At 41.6% G+C, this 26135-nt stretch overlaps 1 protein-coding gene across 1 annotated transcript in view; it reads left to right on the top strand.

The window, feature by feature from the left end:
- Window positions 1-26135, top strand: part of NRXN1 (neurexin 1) — a 1172093-nt gene that overhangs the window by 136331 nt on the left and 1009627 nt on the right. The window contains exon 2 of the mRNA XM_054986029.1: window positions 9637-9666. Within this exon, the coding sequence (XP_054842004.1) occupies window positions 9637-9666 (30 nt within the window). The remainder of the gene's footprint in view (window positions 1-9636; window positions 9667-26135) is intronic.

The following is a 26135-nucleotide window of genomic DNA, read 5'->3' as shown; positions in this document are numbered from 1 at the left end:
GTTTAGAACTTTTCCGTCCAGGATTGCACTTTGTTTTTGTTCTGCTTATCATGTTCCTTTGTCTAACATAGGAGATAAACTGGATCACACAGTTAGTAGGGGGAGCAATTTCCAGGATTGAAGAAAATTAGTAGAAAAGTCTTCATCTGCTAAATATCTAACTGCTATAAAAGGCTTAGGGATGTGGGTTTTTTTAAAAAAGATGTCTCTGTTTCAATGCCAGAACTCAGCCCACAAGTGAAGTAGTAAGAAGTAGACATGGGCACGAACCGGAAAAAAAACCGAACTGGGAGGTTTGAGGTTTGTACAGTTTCATGAACTACGAACTTTCATGAACTTGCCCTGGTTCCCAAACCAGTTTTTGTGGTTCGTGAAAACGTCACTTCTGGGGCAGCAGAATAGGGGTGTGAGCATCCAGTTTTCCCCTTTTAAACGCCAGCCGCTTTTCAGCTGATGGGAGGGGAATCCCCATCAGCTGAAAAAAACTGTTGGCTGTTCTGCTTCCCATTTTTGAAGAAATTTGCTTATTCCCTGCTGGCTTAAAAGCCAGGAAAGGGTTAAATGGCTGATTTTCCCTTCCTCCTTTGGGGTATGCACACACACACACACTCTTTTTTTCAAAGGCAAGAAAGTGTAGCAATGTTGTAACATTGCAACATTGTAACATTACTGCACTTTCCTCCTGGATTTAAAAGCCAAGGAAGGATTAAATAGCTGCTTTTCCCTCCCTCCAAGACATGTTTCATAGTTTGCAAAGAGAAAAATAAACAAGCATTTTGCACAGCCCTTTGGAAACAAAGTGGCAGGGAAGCTAGCAGCAGGAGGAAAGTGCAGTAATGTTACACTTTCTTGCCTTTGGGGAAAAAGAGTGTGTGCATACCCCAAAGGAGGAAGGGAAAACCAGCCATTTAGCCCTTTCCTAGCTTTTAAAGCCAGCAGGGAATAAACAAACTTCTGCAAACATGGGAAGCAGAACAGATACAGAAATGCTTTAAAGTTTCAGCCGGCTTTTCTTTCTTGCAAGACAATTGTTGCTCCTTTCAAAGGCCAGAGCTTTTTTCAGCTCATGGGGGATTCCCCTCCCATCAGCTGAAAAGTGGCCAGGTACACACCTCTACTGCAGAAAGCTCATCTCCGGTTGCCTAGGAAACTGATTGATTGGCGCCAGGCAGTCTGCCTAGCAAAATGAACCAAATGAACCAGCCTAAAGTTCGTCCCAGTTCATCAGAAATGGGCTCTGACGAGCTGCTGGTTCGCGAACCACGAACCAGCCGGATTTGTGATGAATTTTGGTTTGTATTTCAGTTTGTGCCCATCTCTAGTAAGAAGTAAGAAGGCCTCTGACTCTGAGCCTGTGCAGACTGCTTTTTCTTTACTACTGAGTAGCCGCACCTGCACCTGCCTATTTGAGACAATGTGTAGGAATTCTAAGCGTACAGTTCATTCCTAGCAAACTTGAATCCCAGTACCGTTCTGTCTCCCACTCTGTCTTTGTTTCCCTTTTAGAGATTAATCTCTAGACACCATAGCACTGTCTGAAATCATTGATTAACCACCTGACTTGTGATGGATGAATCCTAAATAACAGAGGCCCGTTTAACAAGCAAATCCCCTGTCACTTGTGAACTGACAGTCTTCCCCCCCCCCCCCCATATTGCGTGTTGAATCGGGATTTTCTTTTCATGGAAGAAACACTGCTTCCGTGTGCTTTCGGTCCTCCCCCCTTCCCTTTTGGATGATAGCCGTGGATCACTTGCATGTGGTGTTTGGTGCCTTGCATGCTACTCACATGCAAAGGCAAGTTCCAGTCTGCATGCTGCTTAATGAATGTTTTTTTTCCCTTTTCTCTCCCTCCTTGTCATGTGCTTTCAGAAGACAACTATGTGGAAGGTGGGTGCTTTCTACCTTATTTTCCTAAGCTCTTTTCTTCCCCTCTCTTGCCCCTTTTGTTTAGTGTTTTGCCTCCTGCTTAGTGTTTATAAAGGTGAGCCTTGAAGACGGTAAGTTGATTTTCCTCTTTCCTTCTAAGAATGTTCAGGTTTTAACATGTTGGTTATATCCTAATATGCGGTGGAAATTAGGAGAATCTCTTGGTTTCATTTGGAAAAATGAAGATGGTCTCTGATTAGAAGGAAACATGATTGAATTAATAACTCCATAGGCTCCGACATGGAAAGAGATCTAAAATCCCCCAATCTCCAAATTTTATTTATTTTTTATAATCTTGTGAACGGAATGTCCTGACCCATCTCTTGATTTTGAATATTTGATATTTGGTAACATTGTAAAAATAGCTAATAATTTCTTTTAAAAAAATTGTTTCAAATCCAGTAAGAGTATTGTATCACAGTCAAAAACTATGGCACAATTCAGGAAATCCCTATAGGCATGCAAAAGGGCTTGTACAATGTCCAGAATATTTTTTTAAGTTATGACTGTCTGTCAGCAGCCCTCCTCCCACACTGTTTATAGCGAGCTGCTTTTGGAGTTTTCCTGAACTTAAAAAGCAGTTGGTGATGTAGCATTATTTATTTTTCCGTTAAACCTAAAATTGCTTTTAAAAGATAGTGTGCCTACCTGCAGGCTTACAGTCCACTGTCATTTATAGCATGGGGGAACTGGTGTTAGATAGAGGGAGGGGGATTTAGATGTCCTTCTAATGAAGTGTCATCCTTCTGTGCATCTCTAGGGATTTTTTGGACTGTAACCAGAGTTTGTGTCTACAGAATTTTATTCTTTATTGCAAACAATCAAAAATACTAAAAACATACACTGGGTTCTCTGTGCTAGCTGGCTGGGTGATTCTCTGACCCCCCCCCCCCCGGCCTTTGTCATTGAGGTTTCATTGTGGTTGGGTGTCTTTAATTGCACCATGAGTCTGGTATAGAAATAAGTTGATTTGTTTTAACAGCCTTGTATGAAGGCTGAGCAGAGAAAACACTACACAGATGGAATTTGGAAATCAATAAAATCCCATCAGATTTCAAGAGGGGAATATTCATTTGCTAGTTGTTGAACAAGTTGGCACAAAGCAACATTCTTTCTAGTCTCGTTGATCAGTTATTAGAAGCACCACCAGCTTCTTACCTTTGATATTAAACCTATTCATTATTGCATCACTCGTTTAAAAAACAACTATATGACCCCCCAACTATGACTGAAAAACTCCCTTGTGTAAATTTTCATTTCCTTATCGACATGCCAGAAGGATTATATAAATGCCCGTAAGAAAGCCATCAAAAACTCAGAAAACTTAATACATAACCTTGTTTAGGCAGAGTGCTGGAAACTACACTGGTTAGTTGATATAATTTGTGTGGTTATGTGTAGACTAGCTCCAGAGCCTGTTGTGTGAAACAATCCAACGGGCTGTAATTGCGGGACCTTGGGAGGGCCACTGCCCCACGAGGCTGCCAGGCCAGGCCACCTTGATCAGTCCGCACTGCCCCACCTGGGCTGCACCCGGGCCATGCCACCCTGCCTGGGCCATGCCTGGGCTGATCTGCCCCATGGGGCCATGCTGCACCACAGCCACCAGGCTGCGCCATGCCCGGGCCAGGCCACCAGTTCAGGCCGGGCCGGGCCAGTCATACCAGGTGGCTGCTGCACCTTCCTGCTGCCTCTGCAGCCCCTCAGAAGCCTGGTGCAGGTGCACCTGCAGGCCCCTCACTGTGCCTGCACCAGGATAAAAGGTGAGTCATTGCCTATATGGCTCTTCTTTTATCTAATAGGAGGTTAGCAACATACTATGGGAAGGACAGTAATATCAACTCCTGGCTGTGATATTTATGTGAATCTGATTATCCTTTTTAGATCAGGTCCATCCAACTTTAGTCACATCAAATAGTTCCACAATCCATTATTCAGGCCTTCATTATTCATCTATTGATCTAATTCCATAGTCTTAGACAAGGAGCAAATCCAGGTTATAGTTTAAGTCCTTTGATGGCCACCAAATGTGCCTGATGGGCTTCAGGACTTGATTGTTTTCCAGGGGCTGTTTCTTGATTAGAGATGGGCACAAACAGAAAAAACAAACAACAAACATGATGTTTGTTGTTCGTTGCCATCCACAAACAGGGACTCACAAACAACCACGAACATGGCCCTGTTCACGAACATGTTTGTGGTTGGCTGTTCGTAGGGGCCAGCAGGCTCTCCTCCATCCATCATCCAAGTTTGGTCGAGATCCCAACTGCACCACTCCCAGAAACCCTACCTGAGCAGGCAGCAGGAAAGGTACCAATAATAAAAAATAGCTTGGTCCCAGAGCCTGGCAGTAGCCCTGGAACCTGAAGGGGTATATCCCTATTCCACCACACACAAAGAAAATTCAAGCTCCAATGCACTCTCCCTGTCTCTCTATCAAAACGCCAACAACAGCTGTCTCTCCCTCTCCACTGTCTGCAAAGACTAGCCAGAGCTGGGAGCCCCCCCTCCCCCATGGTCTTTGCTCTTTCACAAAAAATTTGGAGCTCCACACTTGGAAGGAAGACCTGCCTATCAAGCTAATTTGGGTTTAGATTGGGGTTTCCAGGGCAACAGCAGGAGTTCAGACAGAGTTCAGACAATGCCTGCCTACATTGCCAAGGGATTGCAGGTGCCAGACTGTCTGGCTTGACGAACAGCAATGAACGAGGCTTGCAACAACCACCTGTTCGTTTAGAATGGGGCCTCACCAACAGCTGGTTCTCGAACAGCAGATTGGGCTGTTCGTGGTTTTTTTTTTTGTCGGTATTGCTGTTCGTGCCCATCTCTATTCCTGACAGCTTCCCAGAATTTATATAATATGGAGGAAGCCATGACAACTGAGGATTTGAAGAAATGAAATATTTTCTGAGAGGCCAACCCAGTTAATATGAAAGTACCTTGTGAGTCAGATCTTCAGCTGCCCTGTTCCACTGTGTCTTAACTACACTCTGTGGATCAGAAAAGGATTTTCTGTTAAGCAAGCATTTCCTTAACCAAATTAATGTCCCTGAGGAATGGGGTGGGGGGGGTGTAGGCTGGCCCTGGCAGATGAGGTGCATATGCTGAATGGCCATTGGCAAGTTTTAGGCCCAGCCTATGAGGAGTGTGCTGTGCCACTGTTTCTCGTGCTGTTGTGGGACTATAAAATGGCAGTGGGATGTGGATGTTAAGGTGCATGACCTTAAAAGGTCATAAATTATATAAGCTTGGTAAGAGGTGTGTCTGCACTGGCTGCCCTTTAGGAGGCAGATTTTTGTAGTATAGTTCTGAGTCTGACCTCAAGGCCCACAGTGCACCAGGCTTCATCTTTCATTGATCTTCTCTGTGTTTGCATTGGGTGTGCATATGTTGCAGTAATTGCAGAGGTTGGTACTCTCATTCCTATTATATGCCAATTTCCCCCCTTTTTTCCCCAAGAACAATTCCTATTACGGGAATTTTATTTCAGGAACAATTCCTATTACAGGAATTATTTTTTTGCTTTCTGCCTTCTCCTTCATTTCACCCCAGTGGTAGCAGTTAGGATGCACCCTTAATTAATTGTATTCTCCAATATGATGCCTAAATTTAGTCCAGATATTTTCTAAATCATCTTATTTAGAGTATGGCCCAAAATGAATATCTAGCTTCTAGTTGCAGTGGGTGGGTAAAGGTAAAGGTAGACCCCTGTGCAAGCACTGAGTCATTATTGACCCATGGAGGGATGTCGCATCACGTTTTCTTGGCAGACTTTTTATGGGGTGGTTTACCATTGCCTTCCCCAGTCATCTACACTTGCAGTTGCAGTGGGCACATACATTTCATTAACCAGCTGCCTCATTTTTACAGAGCATACATTGTTGAGGGGCTGCGGCTCAGTGGTATTTTGTGGGACTGATATACCTCTATGTAGAAACATAAAGAGAAAAAAATGGAGAAATTTAGATTGTAAATCTGCACATTTTTTTTTTGGCATGCAGAGGTTCAGTTAAATGCAATTGTGTGCCCTTCATTGTGTGCAGAATTGCAGGCATTTGTGTCTCAGCAGCAGGTATGTGGAGGAATCAATGTGTACCAGCACCTATTGGATGGTACTTGGATAGGGATACTCCTTTTGGGTAGATTACACATACAGAGCTCATTCAGATATGTTGGATGGTCATGATCATTAATATTTAGATGCTCATTTCAGCCATTGTGGAGATAATAGTAATAGTAATAATGATTGGATGAACCTTGTTTTGTTGTAAACCAAATCACACATTGACTTGTGTTCTGCATGTACAAAAAAATAGCTCTTTATTAGGGTTGCCAGCTCAAGGTTGGGAAATTCCTGGAGATCTGAGGGGTGAAGCCTGGAGAAAGTGGGATTTGGGGAGGGAAAGGACCTTGGCATGGCATAATTCCATAGAGTCCACCCCCAAAGTAGTCATTTTCTCCAGGTGAACTGATCTTTGTGGCCTGGAGACCAGTTGTAATTCCAGGAGATCTCCAGCCACCACCTAGAGGCTGGTAACCCTACTCTTTAGGAAATCTGGACTCCAAACCCTGCAAGCAGTATTCCATAGATGCACAATGGCTTTTTAGCTCCTCCTCTTGAGCAGCATGTTCCTGAATGGCTTCTCTGAAGGTTTGTCATTCTTCAGAGCTGCATCCCATGAGGTGTGAGGAACTGCTGCATAAATACAATACCCCCTTCCCATTCACATGAAAAAAAACTCTATTGACATATGGGGTAGGGACGAGGATAGGATTTGAATCCCAAGCAAATCATTCTCTTCTTTATTCTCCTGACTCATTCTGTGCACCCTAATTTTTTTCTCTCAGCATACAGCTCAAAAAAGAGTGCCCAGGATTGCAAAAAAGAGGGAAATCTGCCCTCTTTTTTGCAGCATTCCCAGGGTGCATTGTGTTTTCTAATTCACAAAGATAAAGAAGGCTTGTTTTGAGAAAAATGTTGCCGCTTCGGTTACTTAGAGAGAAGGCTCATGAATGCTAATTAAAACAACTATTTGTAATTGTTTTTTAAATTCTGAATGATTCTTAGACTAATGATTTTCTTTACTGCATTAATGATTATAATTCATGGCTCCCTGTAGACTTTTTTTAAAAATCCAGATACTAATTTATTTATTTATTTAAAACATTTGTATTCTTCCTTTCTACCCAAAACAGCGTCCCCAAGGTGGCAAACATTAAAATGCTAGCAAACAATTTAAAACAACATTTTTTAAAAAATTAAATTTAAAATAACAATTAAAATAGTATTGAAAAATTCAATAAGCACACAGACAAACCCACAACAGAAAAAAACAGGGCGAAGGGCCAGTAATGGTTATTGGGAGTACGCCAGGCAAAACAAAGTCTTTACTCTTTATTCTCTGGTAGAAGACCACAATAGTTGAATCTCCTTGAGGTAGGAGTTCCAAAATTTTGGTTCCACAACTGAGAAGGCCCTTTCTTGGGTTTCCACTTCCTTATATTAAATGTCATTATAACATTTTTTAAGCTTTTACTTTTGAATGTCCCATACAGCAATCCCTAATTCATTAAAACATAAGCCAAACATAGTGCTGTCAGTCTGACAAGCAATGAGTAAGAAAGATGAGTTCACCTAAGAAACTGAAGCAAGGTGAATTGAAAACAATGAAAGGAATATTTGCCTTGCAAAATGAAAGGAGTTTGTGTGACAGGATTTGGTAGGCTGTACTCTTTATTTCTGTCTGAGCAGAATATATAATTGGAATGCAGAAAACCCTCTCACGTTGCTCTAACACAGAGAATTTAGGATATTAGATCAGTATACAGCTGACCCAATGTCAGTTGTAAGTAATACAAAAAAGATGGAAATTGTTAAAGCTCAGAGCTATAATAACTTTGTGTACTGACATCCCAAAACATTTGTAAATGGCTTTATCACAAGAAATTTCCCATGCCATTTGTTCCCATATTTGTCCCAGGACAATGCCCTGACTTTGTACGTTTCACACAATCACCATGAAATTTGGCTGAACTCATGAGTTCTACACTCTGCTCGAGTTATGTTTCTGTCTTGTCTGCCCTATGATCAAATGCAAAGAGGATGTTGATGGTACAGTGACAATCAGGATTCAAAAAAATACTGGTTTACTATCAGAATAATGTTCTAGGGTTGCCGGCCTCCAAGTGGGTACTGAAGATCTCCAAGAAATAATCTCCAGGAGACATAGATTAGTTTCCTTGGAGAAAATAGATGCTTCGGAAGATGGAATCTATGGCATATTACCCTGCTGAGGCCCCTCCCTTAATCAAACTCTCCCACTTCAGGTTCCACTTGGAAAATTCCCTACAGGAGTTGGAAACCCTATATTCCTCACATTTTAAAATGGTTTACAAGGATACCTTCAGTGCAGACAATACTTTCTACAATCAGCCTTTTCATGTTGTTTGAAACTTTATTTCTTCAAATGATTCATGTTTGGAATATGAATTACTGGCTCTTGAAATTGCTTTCCCCCCCAGAATCATTTGTTATATGTCCTATATGTGTATGGCTAATTTTCTTTGTGAATCTGAAATCACAGGATATTCTTTAGGAATCTTACCTTCCAGTAAAAACCAGCATATTCTATTGCACACCTTCTTTGTGTGAACAGGATCTTAACTAATGAAAACTCACATGGATATTGTATCATACCTTCAGAAATCTATTTTTCATACTGAAACTGCTTTTTCTCTAAATTACTACCATGGTGGTGAGGGTATTTAAAAATCGCACAGTGGTCTATTTATAGAGTTAAATGTAAAACTTGAACTTCTATTCCAGGGCAATAAATATGAAATTTTTCTCATTTGTCTATAGAAAAATACTTTTTTTTTGGCTGTCAATTAGATAAAATAAAAAATACAGCTCCGAAGAACTTGCTTTGCATAGACTGCATGATTAAAAATGCAAGCCTCTACCTTAAAAAAATGCACATTAATTTGAAAACTGATTTTAGACTCAGTGTTCTTAAAATGTAATCTATTTTAAATTGGAGAAAATGCTTTGCTACCAAAGAGCGATTTTGAATTATGATCAATGCTATTTTCTTCTGTCCACTGGATGATTAACCATTCGCTTGTTCAGGAACAGACTTTATCCTGTTCTCACGCTTCACACAAACAAGGAGTCATCCCTTGCATTATCATTTCAATGTGACAAAAGAATTATTTTATTTAATTATTTGAAATGCTCATTTTCAATGAGAGGAAAAAGATCAGACCCAGCCCATTCTTCAGGTTGACATGATTCCTGGTTTGGACAGGAACCCCCCCCCCCCCCTCCAGTTTTACAGGACGCGGAGTCCCCCTAATGAAATGAAACGTAAGATGGAATATTCTAGGAGTTCACTGAACTAAAATCATTTTCTTATTTTTTTATCCTCAGCCCAACTTCAGTGACTAGAAAAGGAATTGTACAGTGCAGCATTGCTCTTTGTTAGAACAGCAGCCGAATTTCTCTTTTGCCCCACTCCTGCCCACCCCCCAAGCATTCCAACCAGTGGTTGAAAAATGCTCTTTTAATTTTCCTCTATAATGCAAACATCTCACAGGAGATAGATGCCTGTTACAAAAAACAAAACAAAACAATTTTTGTCACTGTGACGATACCACCTTCCCATGCACCCTTGTTCATTGCTGACTGTGCTCTTGTTTCCCTTTAAGGTCTGGCGCACCTGATGATGGGCGACCAAGGTATGGGTTCTGCTCCTTTTCCACTCTGCTTTCATTGTTTTTTTTTAAATATATATATTTTTTTGTTCTGTAGCTGCTTCGAAATCCATTACAGCAAATGATGGTCAAATGCTTGTGAGCTGTCCTGGGCTGCCAATCAGCACATGAACTTAGTCACATCTTTCTTTTGTTGTTGTCGTGTGTATGTGTGTGTATATACATTAATTATATAAGTAGCTCTATCTATTTATCTGTATCTAACTTTTTATTTAAGTTGCTTCCTAAAGCTTTTATTCTCCTTTTCTACTATCTCCCCTACCCTACTTGCAATATAATAACTGTTTTTTAAAAGAGAGAGAAGGGTGAGAGCTAAGAATCTGACTGAGTCTGTCCATGTGTTTAAAGACAGTGATAATCATTTCCCCCAAATAGATTGTAAAAGAAGTGGCTTGAGTTTGTACCCGGCAAAAGAATCCTGCTTTGCATTAATGCATGGCTATTTGGAAAATGCGGAAAGCATCCGCTCCTGGCTTCTGGAATGCTAAAAATACACTTTTGCAACATGATGAAATAAGTGGCATTTCCCCCATCACCCCATGCAACCCCCCTCACCCTGAGTCAGTGTCTATGTCATTTCTGTGTCACCCATTTGAAAATGAAGCATGGGTTACTTCTATGTTCTGCATGTACATGATGATTAGGAAATGAAAAATTCTTAAAATGTGACACCAATGCCATTTCCATTTGTCTTCAAACAATTATTTCATGCTTTGTCTCTTTTCATGTTTCGGATGTTACAACATTTACATTTACACACACATGACTCTTACTGTTGTTTCTCTTCTTTGTTCTCTTTTTTTGTCTGGCGATGCTTTCTTCATGGAACCATTTCATCAAATCCATAGGTAAAAGTAAAGGTATTACATGACTTTCTTGCTTCCTTCTTTCCCCTTTTCTTTTGAATGCCATCTATATATTTGTGTGTTTGAGTGATGCAAATGTATGTATTTAGTGTTGATGCACTGTGGTGATGGGAGGTAGGTATGTTTCTATAGTGAAATATTACATGGAAATCACAGTAAAGGAGAGGGGAAATGCAAAAACTCTTCCACTCAAAAGCTGACTTCCTATGTGAAAGGTGCTGCTCTCATTTTTAAAAAAGGAAATTTATTCACCAATTCACAATTTATATTCTTATCTAATGCTTTCTACTGCCACCATTTTCTTAGACATGGTGTTGAGCACATGGGTGGCATGTTCCTTTTCCAGTAGGTCTAAGTTTCATGTATAGAACAAAGACAAACAGAAAGGACAGAACTGAGAGAGGAGTAGGTGACAGCCAGCCAGTAGTAGGTGACAGCTCGGAAGAGGTGAATCTCTGATATGGTCTCAGAAAGCCTTTGCAGGAAAAAAAATGCACGTATGAAGGGATCGAAGGAAGAAATGAATGTGGAGGCAGGAGGGAATTATTTGATGGAGGGGGATGGGGTCACTTTTCCAGGATTAAGGGAACAGCGTGGAAGAAGGATCGGAGGCAGGAGATGGAGAAGGGAAACTGAACTCAAGCCGCCATCTGAGGTACTGATTCTATTCTCAATGCCGTGCAAAATGTAAATTGAAACTGTCAGAAGCAGTGTGGAAAATGATGCCACCAGATAGTGACAGAATCAAGAAACTTGATCTTGGGCCAACTGCAGTGATGTGTAAATCCGAGTACGACTGGAGCTGATTTCTGCTACAAAAGTTCGGTAGCTCTTTTGTATGTGAAATTTCCCTCACATAAACTGTTAGTTTTGTGTGTACCCAAAACATGAATGGAAGAGAGAGATTAAAATCAGCTGTGAGCAAAAGAAGGCATGGTTTGACCCCCCCCTTTCCCCCCACATTGGTTTGTTGAGTGATTTTGTTAACATCTGGTGTGAGAATATATCAGAGCAAGTATCCCTCCCCAGCATCATTTGGTAAGTCTGAAAGTAAAATTGTGTATTAATATAATTTTTAAAGGATGCAATTTTGCCTGAGTGAAGCACTTTTAAAAGTCCCACTAATTTTAATGGAACATGAAATGTTCTTAATGTTCTTATGGAAAGCAATCTAATTTATAATGCTTATCTTTGGCTTACTGTGTAAAACTGCGTAATATCCCTAGTTTTATTTTTATTTTAGTGGAAAAGCTTGCAGTTTAATTCTATGCTGACTGCCATTATAAGAATGGAATTTTCACATGCTCTTCACTTCATATTAAATGCCATTGCATTAATTAGGAGCACCAAATAAGTTCAGTTTCATTCTTGAACAGCGTCACGTGAGTCCTCATGCAGCTCCTCTTTTTCACTTTGATTATGTTCTGCAGTAAAATCTAAATATTTTTTCCCCATCCATCCTAAGCAGCCCATTCTTAGTCCATTCAAAATCAAAGGCTCAGGGGCATGTAACCCTGTTTAGGACGGCTCTCCTGATTTTTTAGTGCCTTGAAATGGAGTGAAATAAACTTAAAAGTGATTTTTATATCTATTGATTGTGATGGTGTGCTTAGACTATAACTTTAATTTCATAAAGAGTTATTTTTACTTCATAGTTGCAGGAACAATTGCAATTTTTCTTTATAAAGAGGAAAACGCCAGTTTGCATGTGTACAACGGTGTTTTCCTGATCCCTTAAAGACTATTTGAAAACAATCTTTTGTGGTTGAAAGGTATATTTCTGGTGTTGTATTGCATGCTTTGTATATAGCTTTAAAATCCTTCAGCTGAAAGTTAAAATTTTATTTTAATGGAAGAGAGCAAATGTTTTATTGACATCACTGGAACTTAAATAGGTTTAATTTAGGCATACCCATATATTCATAAAATGAAATTAATCTGTCGTATGCAAGTCTTCGGCTGTAATAATCCTCTGTTGACCCCACATCTCATATTCAACAGGCCTTGTGAAAGTATAATGAATTTTCTCTGAGGAAAGCAGGGGGGAAAAGATAAAGTACTGATATCTAGTTGGACTAATTATCTGAAACCGATATTTACAGAAAATGTCAGGTTGAATAGAATTGCTCCATTTCATGTCAAATGAAGATACACATCACAATCGAGCTAAAACAGCCCAAATATGTCATTTTCAGTTTGACTGGGTTATTTTTCTGACATTTTGTTCCTACATTTATGTTCATTCTTAGATGTGAGAGCACTAAAAGGAGAAATGTGTACTGCAGAGAATTATTGACAATTTATTCTCTAAATATTGCGTGCAAATTACCACTCTGAATGGAAGGAAATTGAACTGAAGGACTGGAAGGGGTGTTAGTATGCAATGCATATGGCTCTGTTCAGTTATGCATCTGTAACAAATGAGGCATTTGGTATCCATGTGTAGAAAGGTTATTGATTGTTGATTACAGTCAGCCAGCACTGCCCTTACATTGTTTCAGAACTGGCTCTTATGTAATTGAATTATGTAATGGAGATTTTCGGTTTGTTGTACCTCACTTGTTCTGTTTTCTGCTTAGAAACTTATGAGGCTCTTACCATAAAAAAAAAAAAAGTTAGGCCTGGTTCAGAAATGCATATGTATCAATTGCATTCTCTCATTCCTGATTAGTCAGCACCAACCAGAGAAATGTATGAGGTATCAATCTACTGCTGTGGAGTCATGTGGATTGTAGCAATTTTTTAAAATAACAAACAGGAAGTCTGGAATGCTAAAAGCCTGCAGCCATGGAATTCTCCAGTTAGTTTGAGTCAATTTGTGAACTTAATTTCCACCTCTTGATCCTCATTACTTATATTATTTATTCTGATATTTATATCCTGCTTGACTATCCTGAAAATATGCTCTCAACGTGTCTCATGATAAAAATCTATAATAAAATCAATTTAAAAATTAACTTTAAAAAACCTTTATAACTGAAAACAACAACAAAAACCATGCTCATTGCCTCTTGAGGATGCTTTGTCAGAAAAAAAAACCCCTGGCAGTAAAAATCACCACAGCTGGAAGAGTTCCTATTTTATGTAATTCTTATAGGTACAGCAGCCGTGTTATCTATTGCACTGAACGGCTGTCCCGCCGACCTCAGACTTCCAAACCTCTATGGCCTTTCCACCTTTATTTCTAATAATATCTTCTCCTATCCCTCCCTTATGTATGGTAGGTAAGATTTTGTTTCATCCCTAGCTGCTCTTTGGTTCTTCTTCTTCTTCAGCTGACCACCTTCTTCATAGAAATGGTGATGTCATGCCATAGCCAGAGAGAAAAGTGGACGATAAATGAAAATAATATCTCTGTTCAGGCACAGTTAATTCAGATTGAAGAACCTCCTCCTTTCACTTATATAAATAAAGTGGTGCCTGAAGTGCATCCGTTTGTCTGTGACGGTGATGGCATATAGTCATATTTGGTGCCCCTGTTCTGAAGCAGCAACAGCAGCATTTAAAAAAAGAAGTGGCACCAAAGCAGCAGTTAATAGGGGCTGCGGAGAGGCTCACTTTGTAGTGCTACTGCATTCTGAATGCTGGAGATAGGAGAGACTCCTGAGTAGGGATGCGCGCTTTGGGTTTCCAATTTAGGTTTTTAACCAGAATCGAACTCGATTTGGAAAAATTGCTGAGCTGATTCTTTAATCCCAAAGCAAAGCTTTCTGAAGCAATTTGTATCGCTTCGGGAAGCTTCAGGCAAAGCAGCAGCAGCTGCTGCCACTGCACTTTTCTCACTGTTTGCATTGCAAACAGCAAGAAAAGTGCTGTTTGCTTTCAAACTTCTTGTCCCGCCACTTTTTTCCTCCAATGGGAGGAGAAGGAGGATTCCCTTCTCCCCCTCCCATTGGGGGAAAAGTGGTGGGATGGGAAGAAAAGTGTTGCTTTCAAATGCCTCGTGGATTTCTTCATCCAATGGGAGGGGGAGGAGGGGGTTTGAAACTTAAGGCTTGCAAGCAGAAAGAAAAGTCTTGCTTTGAGCTTTGAGCAGTTTAAGTGCTGCTTTGGGTCATTCTGAATTGAGTTAGTCTGGATTATTCGAATTGTTTTCTTGCTTCAAGTAAACCTGAAGTGAGAAACCTGAATCTTTTTTGGATGCACATCCCTACTCCTAAATATGTGCCAGGGGAACATGGCCAAGCTCCTGATTTGTGTGTGTTTCCTCCCGTTTCTTACCCTTCCCCTGTAAAAACACCAAAGGAGGGGGAGGTTCCAGGAGGGGAAAAGCTGCTATTCCCCCATTTTGGTTCATCATTACTTTGCAATCTTCCTTTAGACTCTTTACCTTATGACTCCTCTCATTAGCTTCTTAGTCTTCATCGTGTCCCATGAAGTTCCTACTAAACCATGTGTGATATTTTTAGCCAGCTAAACTGACAACTTTCAGTTCTCTCACAGAAGTTGACTTTGGCAACTGTAATTACTAAGCAATTGCGATGTTCTATGCCATCACGGCAGTTTAATCAGTCAATGTCTGTACTGCTACAGGCACAAGACGATACGGCGGTGTTTTACTTTCAGCAGAAAAATTCTATTGGTAAAGGTGCATTGTTTCATAAATAAATAAATGAATGCCATTGTCAGTACAATATTAAGCAATCATGGAAGTTTCAAAGCTGTAATTAATATTTTTTCAGATATTTATGCTTAGGAATTGGGTGCAAGAGTACATATATGTTTTATTGATCTGGGAACTGAGGGTAGGAGTGGATAAAACCACAAATCTATAAAGTGATCCAAATGAAAACCATGTTATGAATTAACCCAATTGGCTGTGCCAGTCTTATTTATTTGTCTTCTCTCATGTTATGTGTAATTTTCCTTTTGTTTTAATAACTTTATAAACTTTGCAATCGGACCTTCAGTTTCGCCCTTCTTTATATTAACTTAAGCTTTTATATCAGGAGGTCTCTGGTTACAATCAGCACTTTTTATTTCCACTGACATAGAGCTTCAGATGTTCTTTACTTTACCCAGACTTTTACCTCAAGAACACCACCTGTTTTCTGTTTGTGTGACCTATATATTGCTGCCCCCCCAACACCCACAAAAGATTTTCACTGCCACCAAAGGCTTTCATCTTAGACCTTCCAGGTTAAATTGGTAATATGTAGTCAGTGTGTGAGGCTTTGTAAGGTAAAAAAAGAGAAACCTTTTTCTTTCTTAAACAAAAGTGGAATGTGTTTATAAGAACATAAAGAGCTGCTGTAGCATAGTAGTTAAGTGGCTGGGCTGTGAATCAGCACTCCCTGCTAGTTTGAATCCCACTACTGCCATGAACCTTGCAGGTGGCCTTGAATAAGCCACTCCTTTCAGCCCTCGCTCCTCAGCTCTATTGTGGGGATAATAATAACACTGACTTTGTTCACTGCTCTGAGTATGGCACTAAACTGTCCAGAAGGGTGGTTTATAAGCACACGGTTGTTGTTATGTGATGGTTGCAGAGTTTTGATAAGCATATTGGTTTCAGAACAGTTCATAAGCTTGATGGTTTTCAGTAATAATTATATCTTCTTAAATAATTATATCTTCTGCCCCGTTGTGCAGAGTGTTAAGCTGCAATACTGCAGCCCGAGCTGTGCTCACGACCTGAGTTCGATCCTGGTGGAAGCTGGGTTCAGGTAGACAGCTCAAGGTTGACTCAGCTTTCCATCCTTCCGAGGTTGGTAAAATGAGTACCCAGTTTCCTGGGAGTGAAGTGTAGATGACTGGGGAAGGCAATGGCAAACCACCCCATAACAAAAAGTCTGCCAAGAAAATGTCATGATGCGACGCCCCCCCATGGGTCATTAATGACTCGGTGCTTGCACCTTTACCTTTAAAGGTATATTCACAAACTCAGTCACACAAAGTACTTTTCCAGACAGGTCTTCACTAAGAGAACAAACTCTCATCGACACAAGACATAGATTCACTGAGGTCTTTCCATACAGCTTGTCTGACCTAGATAGATTAATCTCTCTTTCAGATATACACAGACACACATATAGTTTGCCTGGCTTAGACAAAATTAGACTCTTAGGCTTTCAAACAGTTTGCCTGATTTAGCCAGAATCTTTTCTCTGAGAAACTCATAAACTAACTGAAAACCTTTTTCTGTGGAGCTACTAGCCAATCAAAGCAGACGCCATTCACCCATCGAACCATCCTCCTCTTTTCCTCGGAGGCCTGCATTGAAACCCACAGTAATAAATATTTTAAAAACCACATTAACCAGCAAAAATAAAATCCAAACTATTTAGTTGTAAAACATTACAGGGTGACGGTATATTTAGTATAAATTGTCCCATGATGTTACTTAGCTCCATTATGGCCCCAGTAACTGTTGGTGTTTGTGTCAAAACACTGCCTCTCAGATCCTTGCTACAAGTGACATTTTACACGTGAAGGATAAAGGATCATATTCGCAAGTCTTTCTGGGAAGTGAAGTTCCTCTCCCCCACCCCTTTTCCTTCTGTTCCTTCCCCTTGCTACCTGAAGAGACAGAGAGAGCCTAAGGCAACATCAGCTTTTGCAAATCGTCTTGTGGGGGAGGGGGGGATGCTCCGGAGAAAGCAGAGAAAGTTGCAGCTGCCTGCCCCAAAGATCATTGAGAGCAGGCTTGTGAATGGAGGAACGATTTGCAAAAGTTGCTGTTGCCGCAGGCTTTCTCTGTCTCTTCAGGCAGCAAGGGGAAGGAACAAAAGGAAAAGGGGTGGGGGAGAGGAACTTCAGTTCCCAAAAAAGACTTGCAAAAATGATCCTTTATCCTTCACGTGTAAAATGTCACTTGTAGCAAGGCTCTCAGATGTTCAGTGTCAAAACACTGCCTCTCAGCGCTCTGACCATCCACAAGAAAATCCCCTATTGGCTTTGCAGAGACTTGTACTTGCAAGTCCTGGGGTGACACAGAGGAATTTACAGTGGGGCAAGTAAATTACTTTTTCTTGTTTGGGAGGCGGCGTCCTGAACCCCTCTCCACCAGGGAAGACTCTGCTGTGTCCCTGTTCTGGACATAGCAGATGTTTCCTGAGCAGTAATCAGTGTCTCTCAGCACAGCTAAGGTGCTGCAATTACAATTGCAATGGTGTCATTGTAGTTTGGGGCCTGAGCGGGGACAGATTATGGGTAACAGAGCCGTCACACTCCTTGCAGACCCCATGCAGCCCAAAAGCCATATGTTGTGCACCCTAGGATCAGAGTGACATAGCAATACTGTCCGTCATAGGGCACATACAGGAGTTCCATGAGAGAAAATGAAATCTGGAATGCAGCAGAAAGAGAGCAAAACCTGCACCTCCTATGAAATACAAGATTTTAGCTTTCACTCCTAAGGTGTGAGGTGTTTCTGGATTAATCCCCCTTTCCCCATTTTAGTGAATAGACTGCATGGGCAGCCCAATCTTCAGGGCTGCTATGGTGATGGCCGCCAGCTGCCAATCAAAGGCAGCCCATTCTCTGTGAACACTTAGCAGGGGGAAATGACAGCATACACCCCTCTGCAAGGCACAGATGGCATCGCAAGCAAGTTGGAGTCTGTAAAAGTCCCAGCAACATGAACAGACAGTGTCGAGTGCATGACAGCCATGGCTCAATGGAAAGACACAGGGGAAGCATGGCCAGGGCTCCTGCTTCAGTCCCTACATGGGGAGAGGCCAGTGACTACAGAAGCCTCTGAGCTGATGTTATGCTCCTGCAAACCACAAAAAGGTGAACAGGATAGCCCACCTGATGGGTCACCATGAAGATTTATCATTTTGGCAGGGATGCTGCTCCACAACTATGCTGAACCCATGGCAGCAGCTCCCTTGCGTCCACCCTGGTTCCCTTGGGCCAACACTGCCAAGCTGCATTGCTTATCAGATGCCAGAAGTGCTGTGGGAGAGTGTGGGAGCCAGAGATCACCCCGCATGCAACACACTCCCCTGAGCCACCCTCTTACCCATTCCCCATGCAAGCTGCATAGCAACCAGCAGAGGGAAGGGGGTGGGTACCAATATGTGGCATCAGCCTTCAAGGTGCCACTGGACCTCTGCTGTGTTTTGCAGCTGAACACCCTTGCAGACCTGTGAAGTGGCAGCCCCATGGAGAAGTCACAGATGGGAGGAGGGAGGAAGTGGGGCATGGGGGTGTAGAGGTGTGGATCTATTCTCATCTGTTCACAAACAGGTGGAGACAGAGTTGTAGAACATTCATGCTTTATAGAGCTGCAAATGATGAAGAGGTTGCCAATTCCTTCCTTCCAGTATGGTACCTGTGCCTTTCCAAGATGCTCTCAGGAACCACGTGGAGACAAACTGAGCATGTGAGTGAGGTGGACTTGCTGCCTGAGTCAGGATGCTCCAGGAGCCAGGCTGGAACTGGCAACTAAGCAGAGTATCAGGAATTGTACCGGTCATGCTCCCAGATCTCCCTGTTGAATTGCCACCTGCAGAGATACTAAACAGAAATATGTGCAGTGACGGCAAAAAGCACAGATGCCTTCCTTGACATTATCACCAACCACAAAGGACAATCTCATTGCATTTGGAATACAGTAACCCTTTTAGGGTTTTTTTTCCTTTTTGCTTTTCACTGTTAAAACAAAAGGTCTTAGGAGGATCTTGGAAGTCATCCAGTTTTGCTAACCCTTGTGACTTTCTACCTTAGAATTACAAATGCTAGGAGACTTCTCCAAGGATCATAAATCATGTAAGTGTGTGTGTGTCATTGCTCCTGTTCTTTTGGAACGAGGATAAAATTTACTCTCTCTTTTTTCTTTCTTTCATTTTTCCACTATGAAAGATACAGGAGTGGTACAGTGATGTTTTCTATCAGACCAACCAGGGCAAACAGTTTTTTAAATTCATAGAATTTGATGCAGTAAAAAGAGTTTCTCCCACCTTACTATTTTTTATGGAATGTCTGTTCTGAAATCCGTGAAGTGTCACCTGTTAATATTTACAACACTTTACATGAAAACAACTGTGATTGTACAAATCAGTCACATCTCTTCTAAAAAGAATATATCAGTATTATCAGGGTTTGAAAAATATTTACAGTTTGCGTTTAAGATTCAACCAATTTTGCTATTGTATAAAATGTCCATCATCTTCTAAGTATCTCCCCAGGAACTGAAATGTGGTCTACAGTAAAGTAGGTGACTGTTCACTTTTTTCTTGTGTTGGATAACAAATAACAAATCATATAACAAAAACTGGATTTTAAAAACCCACATGAACACAATCAAATCCACATGCCTTCATGAGCATTCCTTCCTTGGGTTGGGCTGACCTGGCCTTCCTTCCTTCCTTCATCTATAACAATAATATTTCTTTAGCATTGTATTTGGATATTGAGCTAACTTTATAACACTGAAAATACTGAATGCTTCAATGGTATATTATCATTATACACATTCTAGCATATATACAAAGCTGAAAAAAGACTTTGGAAAAATAGGAAGAAATCCTTTTCTATTTTTTTTATCCAGTTCCCCCCCCCCTCCTCCCCGGCACTTCACATATCTGGGGATGGATAAGCAGTCTCAAGATTTTTAGTGAGTTTCTCCCCAAGATCCAGCCATGTTTTTGGATTTAGAAGAAAAAGGGGTTTTGTTTTATTTTAGTGCAATTTATTCTAGTGAATCTAGGGATTATTGTAAATTGTTGCTGGGTAAATGTGTATCTGGCATTTCACATATTTTTAATACTGAATTTCTTAATTGTGTTATAAACCATTGATAGTGAGATAAATGAAAACATAATTTTTAAAAGCAGGCAAATCTAGTGAAATATAATTGTCTAAATGGTCTATTACAAGTTTTAACAACTGGAAATCTCCAGTCAAAACAAGCTTGGATTACCATCAGTGCTGATCCCTCCCCACCCACTTGCCACCCAGATATAATAAGAGAGGAATGCATGTAGGGATGCCGTATCAGGATCCCCCACTCCCACTCTCCACCTCCTGCCCTACTTACCTAGCTGGTTAGGGAGAACACGCCTTCTGGGGCATGCTCCTGGGCAGTGCAGCACGCTCCCAGGTGCTGCAGCAGCCCAATTCGAGCTGGAATTGGGTTGTATTTGACCCAAATTGGGCCTGATTTGGCTGGATTCAGCCTGAATCGGGCCACTGCAGAGCATGGCAGCACTCCCGTGCTCCAAAGTGATCTTATTTGGGACGTTTGGGGCTCAAATTGGGCCCGATTTGCCCCCCTGGGGAGCGCGGGAGCACTCCTAGGGCAGCATGTGACCCACCTGATGATGTCACTTCCTAGAAGTAATGTAATCGTGCAGGGTAGAAGCATGCACATGCAATGGGGGAAGGCATAAGGTGGGTGCTGGGCCTCCAACCTAGGGCCTGACAACCCTAGATGTATGAAAGGAATGCTTTACCTGGGTGGTTTCCAGCCAGTCCTCTGGGATGAGGAGAAAGTTGACGTTGTCTGTGCTGACAACTTCCATCTTCAGATTATTTGCTGGTCAGAGATCTGATCCATGTAGGACTATGCTGCCACAACCATTTCAGCAAGCTAGCTGGTTCAAAGCATGGTGGTCATTGATGTTGTAGGTTTTTTCTATTCAACTTCTATTCCACCCCACCAGGTTGACTCAGAGCGGATCACATAATAACATCATAACATTCGATTTATATACTACCCTTCAGGATGACTTAACACCCACTCAGAGCGGTTTACAAAGTATGTTATCATTATCCCCACAACAAAACACCCTGTGAGGTGGGTGGGGCTGAGAGAGCTAAGAGCTGTGACTTACCTAAGGTCACCTAGCTGGCTTTAAGTGGAGAAGTGAGAAATCAAACCCGGTTCTAAAATACAATAAAACTTGATTGTATACGATGTTACATAAAAACATGAAAAGCACTATAATCAGCTTTCTTGCACTGGATGTATAACTGTTAAAGAAACCATATATATATAACTGTTAAAGAAACTTTTTTAAAAAAACTGTGCATATTGGTTTTTATTTTATTTTTATTTATTATTTTGTTTACTTTGGATTTCTAGTCCACCCTCCCCACGAAGGGCTCGGGGCAGATTACAACAATTTAAAAACAGAATTAATTTACACAATTAAAACCATAAATAGATTTAAAAGAAAATTTAAAAGAGAAATTCACTCATAAAATATACATTAATTCTAATCAGATGGCGGCACTGTATTTTCAGAACTGTATTCTTATTGGAAGCAAACTTTTATGTTGTATGTAATGCTAGCAGGGGCACAAGAAACACCTGGAAGACCTGCTAGCCCATCATGAAAAATCCTAAAAGGTTACCCACAAAACTTTTTTATCTACCAAAGCCATACTAATTACTCACCTTGTGATACAAGTCCTGAACATTGTCCTAGCTGAAATTCTCCTGAGATTCAGTCCAGAAAAACAGGCCAGAGGGGAACTAAAAATACTTTCCCTAATACATTTACCAGCTAATGTAAAAAAAGGGGGGAATAGCCTCTTCCATTTCCTGGGTTAAAAAAAATGAGTCCTATAGTTTCACAGAAATAGAGAAGGAACCATTGCATAATGCCTGTAGAGTAGAATGCTGTAGAGAAATGGTGGCAGGAGTATAAAGTGCATATAGGAGTAAAAGAAGTCCACAGCAAACATTTTGGAGGGTGAATTGCCCTAGGATATAACTCTTACCAGAACTGCTACAGAGCAGATAAAGGAAATTTATCTTTTTCCTATCTCCTCCCCATCTTCTCCATTCTGGTGCCTGTTCTCAGTGGCATCCTATACTCTCTGATTTGGAGGACTGAAAATGCACTACAGGCTTGTGTGTTTGCTCCTCCTTTCCCTTATCCCCCTCACTTCTTGAGCTCCTTTTTACATTTCCTTTGAGGAGGGGACCAACTACAGTTTTCCATGAAGATATTTTCAGGTGGGTAGCCATGTTAGCCTGCAAGTAGAAGAGCAAGATTCAAGACAAGCAGCACCTTAGACGAATACGATTTTCAGGGGTTAAGGTTTTGAGAGTCAAAACTCCCTTTGTCAGAATCTACTGTACTTAAATCTTGCCGTTGTGTGGCAACTATGCCATGTGAAATTGTTTGATTAGAATCCATAACTGGAAATCTTGGCTTAGTTTATATACAAGATATAGCTTGAATAAACCATAGTCTGGCAATTTCCATGTAATGGCAACCTATTGACAATTGTGAAACTATCAGTTGCACAAAAGGCTGGTTTTAGTGTTGCTACTCATGGAATTGGGGAAGTCATATGGCTTTTCTATGATGGATCTGAGAGGTGTAGGTGGGACAGAGGGAATTTTTTTTCTGGGGAATGTGGAGAAATGAATTTTATGCTGTAACTTCTAAGCTTAAAGAGCCAGCCTTAGAATAAAACTAGCTAGTGTGGTGTAGTAGGTAGAGTGATGGAGTAGAATTTGGGTGACCAAGGTTTGTTTCCCTATTCTGCCATGGAAGCTTGCTGGGTGACCTTGGACCAGTCACACACTGTCAGACTAACCTATCTCACAGGGTTGTTGTGAGGAAAAATGGAAGAGAGAAGAATGATGTAAGGCACTTTGAATCCCCATTGGGGAGACCACTGGAAAGAGAGGCAGGGTATAAATGAAGTAAAATAAATTGAGCTTGTATAGAGTTGAGGGCTGTGTATTTGTACCTTTCTTTTGTATCGCTCCTTAATCCATTGCTGTGCAGAGTGTGTGTGGACTTTTTCCTTTTTATACTTTACTATTTTAAATGCTGGTAGTTCTTCTCCGTACCAGTTAGACCTCCATTGTTCAAACTCACTATTCAAAATAAATGCAAGGCAAAGGGAGACTGTTAGTTGCTAGATCAGAAATTCCCCAGGAGTGCACAAGTGTTCACATGATACCCAGTTGCTGGGTAGCAGGAGAAATAGGTACTAAGTGGATCCTTAATAGAGATGGGCACGATCCGCATTACGATAAAAAAAACCCCACGATAATGGCGATCGCGCAATCGGTACCCGGCGGATCGTGCTCGGGCACGACCAACGATCCAGCGGTCAGGAGGGGGGCTGGATTGGGGCTTGATTGGGGCGATCGTGCTCGGATCGGGAAGCCAGACACTCAGGCGCCAGCAATCTATTCCCCTGGCAACGGAGCCAGGGGAATGCCTGAGCTGTGTTTGCCCTCCTTCTGTTGCCCTGGAAACCTGAATGGAAGCCCAGCTTTCCTTGATCAGCAGGGCTTCCTTCCAACCACGGAGCAGCAAAGCAGTCACAAGTTGGGAGAAGACACCCAGGGGAGGGAGGGGGAAGGGGGTGTTCTGTAGCCATGGGCACTCCAATCTCATCCCTGCAAACCCCGATAGGCAGCTCTGACAGCCAAACACAGACAGCCAAACACAAACACAGATGCCGCCGGCATCAGCCACCATTCCTGTATCGCTGGGAACAGCGGGGTGCCCCTCCGCTTTTGCCTCTACGATCCATGGATCGGAAACGGGAGATGATCGGTGTGGATCGTTAATTCAGGATCGTCACCGGCACCGATCCACGATCAGCTTGATTGGTTTTTTTGGGATCGTGCCCACCTCTAATCCTTAATCGGCAACACAGAAGGGAAGCTGAGAGTGCTCGCCCTGTTGGAGGGTAATCAAAAATTAACCAGGTGGTGGCAGTGTACCAAAGGAGAATTGTGATGAGCTGGGTGAGTAGCACATTGCAGGGCAGAGACACAAGATAACTGCTGGTGCCTAGATGTATTTGAGGGCCAAAATGGAGTGGGGCTCACAGTTCTGTGTTGTCATTTCACCACAGGGGTCATGGTGATTATTTACTGCCGTGGCAATACTTCACTCAACCAACACACATGCATATTGTAATTTGACTCAAGCAGGGTTCCTGACCATGCTGTGTCACTTGGTGGTTGAGGCCAGAGAGAGACCTAATTATGTCCTCAGCGAACTTGTTCAGAACATGAACTTAACTTGTTTGACATGATCAGACGGTGGACTGATCAAGGGTATACTCAGATTACATCAAGCAGCTTGAACAGCTGCTGAACAGTAAGGCCATTTCCATACGCCCTTAAAGGGATGGTGCACTCACAGAATGCTGATGACATTTCCATTTGCAAAATGTTTATTGGCCATTCAGCTTCTGTTTTTTCGGCGTCTTTTCTGAGACTGCGGAAAGTGCATTCCTAGAAAAGATGCTGAAAAAACAGAAGCCTAACAGCCCACAACAATTTTGCAAATTAAGATATCTGGATTCCTGGGGGGAAGCCGCCAGCATTCGTTGAGTGGGTTGTTCTTTTAAGGGCGTGTGGAAGCAGTTCCTTGTTGGTCAGAAGCCAACTGATAGGTGATCAGGTGGGAGTGGGGTTCTTATCCCTCTGTCACCTCAGCAAAGTAGCTGCACAGTGAAGTTGCAAAAGGGAGCCCTTTTGTCCCCTTTAAGCTAGGCAGAGACAGCAACAATGCCTTTAATCCCAGCATTGCATATGAGGAGAAAGCACTGGTTTCTCTTCCCAACTCCTCGATGTTAGGTGGGGACAGATGCAGTGCTTTTAATTTTGGCACTGCATAGGGAAAGAAGAAAGAGCTGGTTTCTCTCCTAACTTCTGCAGCGAACATGGGGATGGGGGTGGCTTCAACTGATCTCCTCTAGGAAAGGTTTGCTTTGTGCCCCAACACCCTGGAAACTTAACTGCCTTCTGCAGAGTGTTGGGCACAAAGCAAACCTTTCCCAGAGGAGATCAAAAGCCTGCTTCCAACTGATCCCTCATCAGCTGGGAGTAGACTTCTGATGACAGCATGAGACCTGCTTCTGCAACTGTACACATACAGGTTCCAAACACCTGAACAGCCTGTTGATTCATTAGCTGCCTGAGCACCAACAACAAACGGGAAGTGAGCTTTGCTAGCAAGTATTCGAGCATCTCTAACTACTCTGTGTCTTGCGTCAAGCAAACATTTTCCTTGTATTTTCTTTCTATTCCATAATAAGATTGCAACTCTTGGTTTCTGTCCTTCACTAGGGTATGCAGAGATTTCTTTTGCTGAATCAGGATAGATGTATGAGAAAGTCAATGAAGTCAAAGTATCAAGCACCTGCTAGGCTACATTACATGACTGATGGGCTGCATTTAGCTTGATAGTTCACAAGTTATTCAAGCTTGTGCTATTGCAGGAAGACTACTTAGCACAGAACTATATCACTTACTTGGTGTTTACTGCTTTAAAAATTTTCCACGGTGGATCAAACTGTATAGAGAGACAATTGTATAGAAGCTTTGGCCAAGAAAACACCCAACAAATGTATGCTCCTGCAGCTGTTCATAAAATCCAGGAAGTAAAAGAGAAAGGGGAGTAGGGAGAGATGGTCTTTTAGGGGAGCTGCCATGGGGGACTATGAAGACAGTTTCACTTATTACACAACAGAGATCCCATTTTTGCTGCAGGTTATGCAATCAGCAGGAAGCTACAGCATGGCCAATGAATGTTCCAGTATGATATATAAACTCTGATTTTTTTTTTTAGGGGTACTTTTCAAAATGTAGCATATGATGAGGTATTTAAAGGTATGATAAGCAGTGGATTA

This window comes from Eublepharis macularius, chromosome 1 (assembly GCF_028583425.1).
Source record: "Eublepharis macularius isolate TG4126 chromosome 1, MPM_Emac_v1.0, whole genome shotgun sequence".
Lineage (NCBI taxonomy): Eukaryota > Metazoa > Chordata > Lepidosauria > Squamata > Eublepharidae > Eublepharis > Eublepharis macularius.
Note: the sequence above shows the minus strand (reverse complement) of the source record. Positions and strands in the feature narration are given on the sequence as shown.